Genomic DNA, 13,084 nt, shown 5'->3' with positions numbered 1-13,084 from the left:
GAGGATCAGGGCTAATGCTTAAGGCCCTGGAAAAGGCCCTAGTTCAGGGTGAGTCTGTATGAAGAGTCCGGCTACTAGCAGTGCCCAGGGCTGTTGGACCCCGAGAGCTCAAAACTGAGGGTGGGCTATGAGGTGGGACCCAACCCTCAGAAGCAGAGAGGCCAGGCCCTCCTGCCCCACCATGGCCATGCACCTTCTGGTGGCGTTTGTAGTTGTCCCAGTGACCTGTGGTATAGGCGCAGGTGGCACAGCGGAAGGGCTTCTCGCCTGTGTGCCGCAGCATGTGGCGTTTGAGGTTCATGCTCTGGTTGCAGCTGTAGTTGCACAGGCTACACCGAAAAGGTTTGTCACCCGAGTGGATGCGACCGTGACGCTTGAGGTTGGCCAAGTTGCCACAGGCATACGGGCAGAGGGGACACTTGTAGGGCTTCTCTCCTGTGTGGACGCGCTGGTGCCTTTTCAGGTTATCCAGATGAGCAGAGGCGTAGGGACATCGGGCACAACGGAAGGGCTTCTCACCACTATGTGTCTTCATGTGCCGAGCCAAGTGGTTGGGATAGTGAGTAGCAAAGGGGCAGAGGCTACAGGCAAAGCCTTTGTCGCTGGGGCCCTGGGGCCCTCCACTGGCACCACCTCCAGCCTCTCCTCGCATGCAGCGCCCACACATGGCAGCTCCCAGCCGACTGCCCTCATTTTCCTCCAACTCTTGTCCACAGCCCCGGCAGGTCCAAGGGAACAGTAGCTCTGGCAGTGGTTCTGATCCAGTCCCACACAGGCCCTCCCCTTCACCACGTAGCTGCCCACAGTCTGGCAGGAAACTGGCACCACTTGGTGGCACATGGAGACTCAAATCTGGAAGGAGTAGAGCATCTGTGGGAGTAGTGAGACCTGGGCTATGAATTCAAGTATCCCCAGTGCCACCCACCTCTATACCAAGTTCTCTGGCCCAATTTTTTACCTTCAGGTCGCTGGGGCACTGCCCCTTCCTGCTCTGTGGGACTGGGAGGCCGGGCTGGTCGTGGGGCACAACAGCGGAAGCCACAGGTCGGGCAGGGAGGAGTGGGGGGCCCCGCGTGGGTACGCTGATGCCGCCTCAGGTTGCCCAGGCTGCTGCAGGCAAAGGGGCAGTGGGGACAGCGGTAGGGCTTCTCGCCAGTGTGGGTGCGGGTATGCCGCGTCAGGTTGACGAGCTGGGCTGAGGCGTAGGGGCAGCGGCCACAGCGGAACGGCTTCTCCCCGCTGTGTGTCTGCATGTGCCGCTTCAGGTGGCTCGAGTAGTGGGACACGAAGGCGCAGAGGCGGCATGAGTACAGTAGCCGTGGGGGCAGCGGGGGCCCCCCACCCGGCCCTCCTGCCCCACAACACGGCCCCTCACCTGTCGGCCCCCCACACAGCTGACAGGCTGGGCCTGGCCTCTCACCCCTGGCCTCCCCTGGACCCCTGGCTGGCTCCTCAACTTCACTCTCAGCACTTAGTGCCCGGCCGCCCCCAGATTCGTCGTCACTCAGCCCATAGGGAAGCCCAGGCCTGGCCCCCAGAGAGTCTCCTGGTGAGACAAACATGAGAAAGGACATTGTTAATGGGGTAAGACCAAAAATCAATTCTCCCCTTGTCATCTGTAGTCTTCTCTACTTCCTTGTTCCCTCACCTTCCAGTTTCAATGATCCCTTCCCTCCTAGACACAGAGGTCTCCCCAGCAACAACTCCAGAAAATTCAACATGAATTGTCATCTTCTGAGCCTGAACTCATCTAGTAGCCATAGATTGAGCTGTCTCAAATAGTACTGAATAGAAAAGATCTAGGACTCAGCTTGAAAGGGACAACAGACCAAAATCAATCAATAATATGATTAACTGATTCTGGGGATAAGAAAGTTAAAATAGAAACGGCAGAGAAGCCAGAAGCCTTTTTCTAAGGCTTATATTAATAAGGCCCCTTTTAGTATAGAGCTGATTACAAAATGAAATAGTGTATCTCAAGAGTAAGGCAGAAGTTGGAGGGAGGTGGAAATAGTACCAGACGTAATACCACTTCTAAGCTTATTGATAAGGATTCCCTCAATGTTTAAAAACACCCTTCACAAGTGAATAGACAGACGGTACATCAAATTAAAATGAGGTCATCCTAAGATCACAACTGTTGAATGCAGGAGTAGTTGTGCGTAGACATGGAAAGCTCAATACAAAAGGCGCTCACACTGCAGGTGAAAAGGGAGTTACATTAGACAAATAAATACAGAGAAGCGGTTTTCCTGAACCTCTTAAAAGCACATAAGAATAAGCAACAGAGAGGTAACAAAGTTATTAAAAGGGCACTTACTTCCAACCAGTTGCTCCATGTGGTTTACCCAGTTCTATTCATACTACCTTTGGGTCAGGCCCCAGAACTTCACACCAAGCTACAGAGTTGTGAAAACTAGAGACCTTCAACAATGCAACAAAGCTAATTAGACCATTAGGCAAATGAAGAAATCTAGTGAAAATCCAAATCTAAACCGAATCAGCCCTAAGTTGTGTCAGGAAATGGTATTTTGTGCCCTGGCACTAAACTCTAACCTGTCTTCTGGGGGGGGCTGGGGTCCCGATGGCCACCAATCCTTAAGTCCCCCCAAACCCACCTTCAGAGTCTCTCTCGAAGCCCATGAGCTGGTCGCTGTTGCCGTCATCTTCCTCCTCTTCCTCTTCCTCCTCAAACTCCAGATCCTGGCCTAGTAGCAAATCACTCTCCAACACCAGGGCCCCGGGTCCTTCCTCAAGGGAATCTTCGGTATCCACTGGAGAGGGGAAGGAGTGTGGATTCTCCCTCAGGAACCGTGCCCACCATCCGCACCGCGGGGAGCCGGCCCTCATGGACCGTACTTCCCGTACTCGACCCTCTCCAGTTCTCTCAGTACCTAGGTAGGAAGCTAGAAGTCCAGATCGCCCACCTCATCCCTCTGGAGTCCTTCTCCACCCCGACCTGAACCCACTTCACTGACCTCACCCCTGCTCCTTCCCCTTCGCGGCCCCTGACCCCTAACCTTTGACCCCCCTCACATTTCACGGGCTGCGGGTGGCTTTGCTTCCTTCGGGGCATCGTGACCGGCTCCAGCCCGACGCGCCTCCGGCCTGCGGCCGCCTGGCCCCACCCCTCCCAACTCGACCCTCCCTCCCTCCCTCTCAGAGCCCTTGGGCCCTCCCCATATGGCGGCGCGGGCCCCGGGCAGCCCCCGGCCGTGGCCCCGGCGCCCAGCTCAGGCCGCTCCTGCCGCCGCGTCCATTCATGGAGCCCCCAACCCCCCCCCCTACGGAGACCAGCTGGTACCTCCGTACTCGCTTCCGCTTCCGCTACCGCAGAGCTACACGGGACGCGTAGTCGTGAAAAGCTTCAGCGGCAAGGACTTCCACAGCGTGACCAGGAAGTGATTATGACGTAAGAAAAGGAGCGAACCAATCAAGAGACACAAACCGGACGATGAGTCGGGCAAAAGAAATGCTGCCCCAGGTTTCAGTTTTGGGAGCAGCAGCCTAGTCCTGACGCTTCCCTGGAGGAACTGGTAATTTATTATTCCTGACTCCAGGAGGGGGCGAGGATGAGCCGTAACGCCAGGCAGGCAGGCCGGTAGCTCTGCTCCTCCCTCCTACTCATTCACTCACTCACTCAGTGGGGCCAAGTCTAAGACCAGGGCATTCTGCACCAGAACAGGATAGCAGTAGAAAAAAGGACACCACGGGCAAGATTAGTTTTGGCCTTTAGTCTGAAAAAGTGTTGATTGAAAGTGTACAGAGAGCGGGTGCAAGCGGCTGGGGGGTCATGGAGCCGCCAATAAAAAAGAATGTCCTTAAATAAAGTGTTCACAGAGTAAAAACCAGAACTGCCAGTCCTTCCCTCCAACACAACAGCACAGGCACAGACCCGGTGATGAGCCCAAAGGAGCAACGAGGAGGCTGGGGAGGACAGCAGAGGCTCCTAGGCTGCTGTGTGGAGGAAGAGCCCTCTTTGGAATGGGCTGAGTAAAGCCACCCAGCTCCCCCTGCACACCTCATACCCACTGCTAAGGCTAAAGTAAAAAGACAAAACTCAGTCTCAGTCCGGAGGGCTCAGAAAACAGTCTAGGTGGGCAGGGGTGTAGATGACTGCTAGTCCCGTTTTGCCTTCTTGTTGTTGCTGTTGCCATTTTCTTCTGCCCCCTCAGAGGTAAGCACCTCCTCCAGTTTCCGCTTCCCACTCTCTGGCTGGAACTCGGCTGTGTTTCGGGGCTTGAAACAAATGATGATGCAGGTCATGTTGTCACACCCTGTACCATCCCCAGAAGTGTCAGGTGCCAGGCACTGATCCAGCAACTGCAAAAGGGACAGAGCAACTCAGCCATGGGGTTTGAACACCTTCTTGGACAAAACCTAAAACTCCACAAGAGAGCTGGCTCTCCCTGCTAGTGTATGATGCTTAAGGCTAAGTCACAGAAATGAAGGAAGATGCAAAATATTTTGTCAAGGTTTGGCATCTGTCAGTAATTAATGGTTCTCCTAGATCCTGGTCTCAGTTCAGACTAAAAGAGAAACCTTTGGCTATGCAGACCAGCCACTCTCTCCCCCTCCATCCTGAGACTCACCTCTTCCACAATGGATGACAGTAACCGAAGTTCCCCATTTTCATCACGCTGGCTGATCTTTGACTGAATAAAGTCTACAACTTCCTGACTGCTCATCACATTCCTGAAGTCAGAAACAAGAGTCAGAATCTTCTTTAATTCCACCAAGGCAGACAGAGGAGAGTGGAGAGAGGTGATGGCACAGGCCAATCTAAACACCTAGAGATTCTCCTCAGCTCTGCCTTGAGCTTGGGGGTCTTGACTCACCAAAAGGGATACAGGCTTCAATCGTAGATCAGCTTGAAAAAAGGTGCTGATCTAGGGCCATGAGGGGGATCATAAAGCCAAAGTTGCTCAGAGCTCTAGAAAAGAAGTAATGCTGCAGAAAAGGAATTTTAGGGCATTCCTCAAGTGCTCACCAAATGCCATCACAGGCAATGACCATGAATTCGTGGTCATCAGTAAGAGTCAGCACCTTGATGTCAGGAAGGGCTGAAATCATCTGTTCCTCAGGTGGCAGGTTCTTGTTTCTCTTGTAGAAGTGGTCACCTAAAGTAAAGAATGTTTGGTTGACTGGAATAGTTTGGGTAGTACTTCACACACACTTGTGTTGAGGCAGGTCAAGCTTTGCCATTCATTTTTCCCTTCTTTAAAAGTACCATAATCACATGAATGCACAGATGAGAGGGGAACAGGGAGGGGATGGTCACGAACAAGAGTTTTTTATGGTTGGGGACAGTAATTGGGGCCATGAAACCAGATGTGTATGAACTGTTGAATGTAAAACAAGTTTGCTATGTAAATTTGCACCCAAAAATAAAAAAATAAAAGCACCATAATCTAGTGGAATGGAAAACTGAGTTCTAGTTTTCCTAGTTTCAGCCCTGTCATCAGGTTGCTAAATCTTAAGTAAATCACTAACCTTTTTCATCCAAAAGGTAGTGGAGATAATTATGCCTATCTTACCTAATTCAGAGATGTTTAAGGACAGAGGTAATAGATATGAAAAGTATAAGGACTATGCCAATTAGAAAGTGCTATGAGGTAGTCTGGGACAGATGGTGAGACCCCAGAGGACTCTCCCATATTTTCTTGCACCTTACCAATGGCTCTGGAGAGGTTGAGGCCCCCGTTGACTCGCCCATCCATGGTGACCTTGCCACCAGCATTCTTGATGCGTGCTAGCTCCACCTCATCCTCTGGTTTGTGGTCATAGGACATGTCTAAAGCTTTGCCAGCCTCAGACACCACACAGCGAGAATCTCCTGCATTGGCTACAATCAACTGCTTCCCTCGTATCAGGGCTACCACTGCTGTTGTGCCACTGTCAGATCCAGGCTTAAAAGAGAAAAAGGAAGCATGGTCGATGTTCCTGGTCATAAGCTTTTCATTGGTATTCCTCTGACCATTCACCTATGTTTTCTACTCTCACAGGGACATCCAGGAGAGCTTTAACAAACAGCAGGAGGAGCATAGCTTTAATCTTTCCAGAGACAACAGCGTGCTCTCTCCTTTGAGGTACTTCTACTCAAAAGACTCACCATCTAGTTCACCTTGCAGAATAAATCCACCTATCACCATGGCTTTGGTACTAAGATATCAAGGGGACCCCTGTCCCAAAACCAAAATCAGGGGATTCATACCTGCCTCTTGGCTTTTCCAGACTCATTGCTCCCCTTCCCCACATACCTCCTCTTTGCCTTCCATCCCAGGCACCATCATCTCTTCTTCTTCATCATCATCCTCTTCTGCCTCCTCGGTGTCATCCTCATCTTCTTCATTCTCTGCTTCCTCACTGCTATAGCCATCCTCTTCCTCACTGCATTCCTGCCAGAGGGAGGATCCCAAGCTCCTGAGTCTGGGATGACCCCATCTCTCCCTCTCTCCAACTCATACCCAGAACAAAGAGGCCCTAACTGAACACAGGTCCTCAGCATACTTTAAGATGCAACTGCATGAACATGACAGGAAAATGTGGGGGGAAGGGGAGGTGGTTAGGATGGTTATAACTGCCATCTTGAACTGGGCTCAGCAGTCACAAGCGGGAAGGCCATAGCTCTCAGCCAAATACACCTTCAACTATCTTGTTCTCTAGCTAGGAGATAAGATTCTTAAAGACCAGAACTAGATCAATTTTTTTATAGTATCAACAAAGAAAGAGGTAAGAGGGCCCGTGGTACCTGTGATGGTAGAAATAATGAATTCAAGAAGGCTAAAGTTTAGAATACAGTGGATCTTAGATGATGATGTCAAAACAGGAGAAGGAAAAGAGAGCTGAAAGATACGGGATGGTGACCAAATAGGCCCTCTCTGCAACTTCAGCTTCTGCCTACCCCACAGGCCCTTACCTCACTGTCTTCCTCTTCCTCCTCCGCCTCATCTGACTCATCCTCACTGTCCTCAAAGAACTTGGACTTAGCAACTCGAGGCAGCTTGTCAGAGGCTGAAGAGCAGGAGGGCCCAGCATCACCAGTGGGAGTGCCAGGCTCACCAACTTGGCCTGCCTCAGTCCCACGTTCCGAGTTGAAGGAAAGGCCTGTATGGGTCTTAGTTGTGGGGCCATTTTCCTCTGAAGGAGTTTCCCTAGATGAGTCCTCAGGTCCAGTCTCCCCATTGAGGCCCTGGCCTGGTTCCTCGCCTGTCCCAGCTCCAGATTTGCTGTGGGGAGGGCCCTTGTGACAGTTCTGCCCGTAGCGTGTCAGCAGCTCTTCAATAGTCATGGTAGCCTCTTCATGCAGCAGTGCAGCCTCCTCATTGTCCACTGCAGGGAAGAGGCTAAATCAGGGCCCCCAGGCCAAAATCCTCAAGGGATCACTCCTTCACTACCTCCACAGGCTTTGCAGCCTGGGTTCCAACTTCCCACAACCTCCCACTCCTAGGACTCTTCTCACTTTTCAAGTCTGAGAAGAATGCCCCTTGTTTCCTTCTCTTTAAGTAATATCTGCCTCCACAGATTTCCTTTGGTCTTTGTTTTCACCCCCTTCTTAGTCAAAGGAACAACAGTTACATTTCACCTTTCACTTCTCATTCATTATTGGATGTCAGAAACCCTACTCTGGCTAAGGACATAGGAAGTCTACAATGCTAGCCTAAACCTATGCCCTAAGCCTAATGGCTGCTGGGGCCAATGACTGCTCTAGTCCTGAAAAATTGTCACATAAATACTAGCAGGAACCAGGAAGATCCCCATCACAACAAAAGATAATGTATGTAAAAATGCTTTACAGTCATGACACTATGCACTCAAAAAGGTTGTCTCCCTTCTTTTCAAAACCACAGGTAGTGCAAGAGAACGCCATAGGGTTCCTTAATAGGAGGACTCCCCAGGTCCCTAGGAAATAATCCTCTCTTAGAATAGATACATAAATTATATAATTTATATAATCATATAATCTTATATGATTATACCATACTCACCATCATCTTCATCAGCCACTTTTTCTTTTTCATCCTCATCCTCAGTGGGTCGCCCTGCAATTTGTGCCAGCTCCTTAATGACTTCCTCAGTGGTCAGTTTGGCATCAATAGCCAAAAAGGCATCTTCCAGGGCCTGAATATAAGCAAAACAATTCAAGTGTAGGAAAAAGTACATTCAGCACAAAATAATAAATTGTCTGTATTCAAACCTAGGCACAAGAATAGGATATAACATACTAACTTGAAGTCAAAGATAAAATAAAACAGTTTAGAAACCGGGGCCTAATAAGGCAGCTCTAAAAAGGAGCTCTGGTAGCACAATGGTTAAGGTATACAGCGGCTAACCAAAAGGTCAATGGCTCAAGCCCACCACCTGCTCTGTGGGAAAAAGATGAGACAGTCTCTTTCCATAAAGATTTACAGCCTTGGAAACCCTATTAGGCAGTTCTATTCTGCCCTACATGCTTTCTATGAGTCGAAATTGACTCGATGGCAGCAGGTCTGGTTTTTGGCTTAAAAAGGCCCAAGTGGGAGTAAGCTCAGTATAGCTATAAAATTCTTTAAGAAATGTAGTGAGAAAAAACTAGGTAGCAAATAGAAAAGTCAAGGGTGGGGGGAAAAAGGGAAAGCCTACATAACAAGAAAGGAGTCCTGATGGCACAGTGGTTAAGCACTCAGCTGCAAACCAAAAGATTGGCCATTCAAACCCACCAGCTGCTCCCATGGGATAAAGATGTGGGCAGTTCTACTCTGTCCTATAGGGTCACTGTGAGTTGGAATTGACTTGCTGGCAACAGGTACAGAACCAGAGAACAAACGGTGTAGGAAGACAGACCTTCTGTAGCTTGCCTTCCTTGTAGGCCTTCTGATCTTTGATGATATCAGGAAGATATTTGGCACAATACAAGGCAACTTCCTCTCCTAGAAGAAAGGTAACGTCACCCAGAACACCTCTTCCCATATACAGAAATAATATTTATATGTTATTAAACACTGGGTTCAGGGGATGAGTATCTTAACATATCTGAAACCCATTTGAAGCACAATGTTTGGGAAGTTTTGACCCAGAAATCAGATTTTTACCAGTAGTCCCCTTTCCCCCGGGGCTATATTAATATATCCCTTGTCTTTTCTCACTTGTATATGTAGTCTTTAGTGAAAAAGAGAGAGAGAGAGAGAGAGATGCTAATGTAGGAAGAGGCATCTTACATTAAAACAAGAGTCCTGGAGAGTAAAAGAACCAAAGACCTGTTCTTGCTCTGCAGAGTCCTAAATGTTACAATACAATCTGCTGATATTACCTCCATGTCCATCGTAGACAGAAAACATAGCTGTCTCATTATCCAGCTCAGGAATACAGTTGTGAGCATCCTAGAAAAAGAAGAGAATAATCATTTCTCAAAGTCAAAAGATAGTCTTCCTTGTGCACCTAAGGTCATTAGGATCACCTTCACACCACAACCTCACTCACTAACCCTTCCCTGGCTAGCTTTTTTGGCCTAGAAATAAAGAAGACAGGATGATAAAATAAGGAAAAAAGAGGGAGGGAGGGAAGATAAGAGGAGAAGAGATCCAGGGGGAGAGAGGAAAGGAAAGTTATGAGGGAGGAAGGGAAAAAGAAGAAAATCAGGTCACTACCTCTGCAGTCCTAGCAGCCTCAGCCTAAGAGATCTCAGTCCAGATGGCAGAATGTTTGGCTGCTGGAACTCTAGACCTGACCCTTTTGGATGTGTGGCAACTATGGAGAGAATCAGAATAAAGGATCTTTAAGGTCACTTCCAGACCTATCTAGGAATCCGTGAACTTCAAGGAAGAAAATTTTAGGAAAGATAACAAAGAGACACATGAAGGCCTTAGAAAAATAACTTTCCAGGCAAAACAGAAGTGTTATTGTTCCTAAACACCTCTCAGCCCTGCTCTTAAGAGCCTCCATTCCCCAGCGTTTGTTCAATGTTTCTCCTCTTCAGTCAGGTAACCCTGGCCTCTTTTGCCCTGTCCTTTCCAGCCTTTCAAGTGAGGGACCCAACTTCACACAAGTAAGCTAAAATGACAGCAACTTGGAGACACACAGATCTATTCTGGGTTGATTCAATCTTAGCACTTCTGTAAAGTGCATCCTCTCTAAAGAGGAAGATTGCTGAGAACTGGCAACATACTATCTTGCCCAGAATCCTCTTTTCCCAACCAAACATTTAAAATTGATGCAGAAATGATGTCCAGACAAGGGTTCAAAATGTCTAGTTTGTTTTCCATTCTAGCCCCCAATAGTCTTATCTTCATCAATGGACAACAGGGTGAGTGCCTGCCTGCCTTATCAACCTTAAAAGTTTCTGGAGACTCCTAAAATAGCCTAAATGAAAGCACTAGAATTTGTAAAGTTGCATACATTTATTAAAATAATTTGAAAAATATTTTTTAAAAGCACCATCTAAACAAATTCTTCCTCTTCTCTCTCAAACCTTATCACTGAAGAATCTACCTTCAGGCTAACTGAAAGCATACAGTTACAAAAGAATTATCTTCCCAACAAATAATCCTATTAAACCACACTGTGTTTGTTGTTGTTGTTGTTGTTATGTGCCATCGAGTCATGTTTAGTACTTGTTAAATGAACTTGATAATACCCTACATAATGAGCCCTCCCCCATCCTCCCATTCCCAAATGGAACTGAGGTATCATTCAACTCTAGTGATATAACACACTTGAAGACAAGTTGGCACTGGTCCTGCCCACACCAATATTTTGTTTGGAACACTAGGCTTGGAAACCCTTCTAATAACAAAATTCTTCCACTCCAAACTAATGCCCTATGCCAAGCAAATGTTCATTCAAGACTGTCAGACCCAAGTAAAAGTGTGCCACAGCTCACCCTGCCCAAACACTACCAACTTTCTTTCAGGTACTCTCTACAAACAAACCCACCAGCCACTCCTCGGAAGGAAGGTTGGGCAATCCTACTTCTGTAGTGATACTGCCTCGGAAACCCAAGGAGGGGTCGCTATGAGTCGGGGCCGACTCGACGGCAAACAACAACAACAACAACTACAAACAAAACAAAAAAGCATAACCAGCAATTTATTCTATTATACACAATTTCAGCTTGTATTCTCCATCCTGTTTCTGGCATTAGCATTTTTAAATTTCTAGTTATATTAATAGTGAAATAATCAAAGTAGAGTGGTTCTTCTGTCATCCCTGAAATCATAGTATGTCTTAGTTACACAAGTCTAGAAAATAAAACTTGGTGATTGTGTGTGTGTGCGCATGCGTGCACATGTGCATGGTTTGGGTGAAATTTCACAAAGCAAATCCAGTTTACATTCAACAGTTCACACACACTTTGTGCTGACACTGGTTACATTCCCAAAGTATAACATCTCACCTCCTCCCTCCTCCCTGCAGTTACCCTTTCCCCACGTCCTTCTTGCTTATGCACTCCTGCCTCCATAACTTTCTCCCTGTGCAAATACTACCCTTCTGATTTCCATGGTTGATTGTTCCAAGAGTGCATCTCCCTGGTGCAGGTGTTCACCTTACAGGCCTGTCTCTATTGTTTGGTTGAGAGGCCACAGGAGTGAGTTCAATTCCATGCCTGAAGGGTGACTTGGGGCCACAGGCTTGGGGGTTTCACCAGTATCTATCAGAACAGTAAGCCTGGTCTTTTATATAATTTTGAGTTTTTTTCCACATTTTTCTCCCACTCTATCCAAAAATCTCCCAATTTTTATGCCTTTCTGAGTGGTTGGCATTGGTAGCCAAGCACCATCTAGTTCTTCCGGTCTCAGGGTCACAAAGGTTGAGGTTCTCATGGTCCATTAGTTCTTTGGACTGTTTCCATGTGTGGTAGTTATGTTTGGATGTCAACTTGGCTGGGCCTGGTTGAGTGGCTGGGCAGCTGGTGGTAGTTATTCCCCATGATGAGACTGGTAATCAACTCTATAGTGGACTCTACTGTGAGCAGCTGAGTAGCTGCCTTTGGGTACGTGGTCTGTTTCCTGCAAGCAGAAGCCTTGGGAATGGTCTCTAGCCTATGGCACACTTGGACCCTGCATGTAGCCGTGTCGTTGCTCAGCGGCCTACTATGCTCTGCCGACCTTGGGACTTACAATGGACTTAAGTTAATGGCCTGCCATGTGGTTTGGTAACATCGGGACTGTGCCTTTTTACTTGTCAACCTTGGGACTTCTCAGCCTCAGCAGGTAGCAGCTGTCTAAGTGAAGGAATGTCTCTAGCTCCTGTGGGCCAGGAGCAGGAGACAGAGCTGGACCCCAAGGCTGAGGAGCTTTCACCCAGCCCCTAGAGCCTGGCACTTTGAACTTGGACTTAAAGCCTCCAAATTGTAAGAATAAACTCCTGTTTGTTAAGGCCATCTCATTTGTGGTACATTTCTGTCAGAGCAGCACTAGGTAACCAGAACACCATGCATCTTTGATTTTCTCACTCTTCTTTGCTCTGAATAAGAAGAGACCAACAGTTCCCACTTAGCCACTTGCAAGCTTTTAAGACCCCACTCACCATTCACTGAAGATAAGATCAGTTCTGTACACCATGTTGTTCCAACAGAGCTTGCTGTCCCCGTGACCACTGTCCCCAGCCCACAGGCCCAACAACCTACTCCATCATCAAGATGTTTATTTGTGGCTAATAAAGTTATCCTAACTTTGCCTCCTGTTATGTTTAAGCTGCCTATGGACATTTTTATAACAAAAACAAAAAACAAACTCACTGCCATCAAGTCGTTCCATCTCATTGCAAGCCCTCCTTGGGTTTCCGAGGTGGTATCTCTACAGAAGTAGATTGCCCAGTCTTCTTTCGGCGGAGTGGCTGGTGGGTTTGAACTGCCAGCCTTCTGGTTAGCAGTCAAATACCTTAGGCACTGAGCCCTCAGACCTCCTGGACATTTTTATAGCACATACAAATACATACGTAGGACTATCGTCTTCCAAATCTACGTACAGTTTATGGATATATTCCCACTTACTTATTGCGGTGTAGTAAACTACTTAGTGTGGCTTTTCTACCCATAAGTCTTTGTAAACTCCAAGGTGGGATTTTGTATGAGCAACTGAGCAGCCCCTGATTGCTGAGGCTATCC

At 47.9% G+C, this 13,084-nt stretch overlaps 2 protein-coding genes across 2 annotated transcripts in view; both read right to left on the bottom strand.

Moving 5' to 3' along the window:
- Window positions 1–43: 43 nt before the first annotated feature.
- Window positions 44–3,076, bottom strand: ZNF513 (zinc finger protein 513). Its single transcript, XM_007938842.2, has 4 exons — window positions 3,028–3,076; window positions 2,619–2,774; window positions 959–1,546; window positions 44–870 (listed from the first exon to the last, which is right to left on the bottom strand). Exons 1-4 carry the CDS (start codon window positions 3,074–3,076, stop codon window positions 44–46), a joined length of 1,620 nt encoding a protein of 539 aa, XP_007937033.1.
- A 1,043-nt stretch (window positions 3,077–4,119) lies between these two features.
- The window catches only part of PPM1G (protein phosphatase, Mg2+/Mn2+ dependent 1G), a 51,165-nt gene continuing 42,200 nt past the window's right edge, over window positions 4,120–13,084 (bottom strand). Inside the window, exons 2-10 of the mRNA XM_007938838.2 lie at window positions 9,290–9,359; window positions 8,824–8,909; window positions 7,989–8,121; window positions 6,920–7,332; window positions 6,261–6,398; window positions 5,675–5,909; window positions 4,991–5,120; window positions 4,593–4,695; window positions 4,120–4,323 (exon numbers count right to left, since the gene is read on the bottom strand). Of these exons, the coding sequence (XP_007937029.1) occupies window positions 4,120–4,323; window positions 4,593–4,695; window positions 4,991–5,120; window positions 5,675–5,909; window positions 6,261–6,398; window positions 6,920–7,332; window positions 7,989–8,121; window positions 8,824–8,909; window positions 9,290–9,359 (1,512 nt within the window). The remainder of the gene's footprint in view (window positions 4,324–4,592; window positions 4,696–4,990; window positions 5,121–5,674; window positions 5,910–6,260; window positions 6,399–6,919; window positions 7,333–7,988; window positions 8,122–8,823; window positions 8,910–9,289; window positions 9,360–13,084) is intronic.

The sequence above is a fragment of the Orycteropus afer genome, unplaced genomic scaffold (genome assembly GCF_000298275.1).
Source record: "Orycteropus afer afer isolate SDZICR_OR568_19922 unplaced genomic scaffold, OryAfe1.0 scaffold00054, whole genome shotgun sequence".
Lineage (NCBI taxonomy): Eukaryota > Metazoa > Chordata > Mammalia > Tubulidentata > Orycteropodidae > Orycteropus > Orycteropus afer.
The sequence above is the reverse complement of the archived record's forward strand: the minus strand, read 5'-3'. Positions and strand labels throughout refer to the sequence as shown.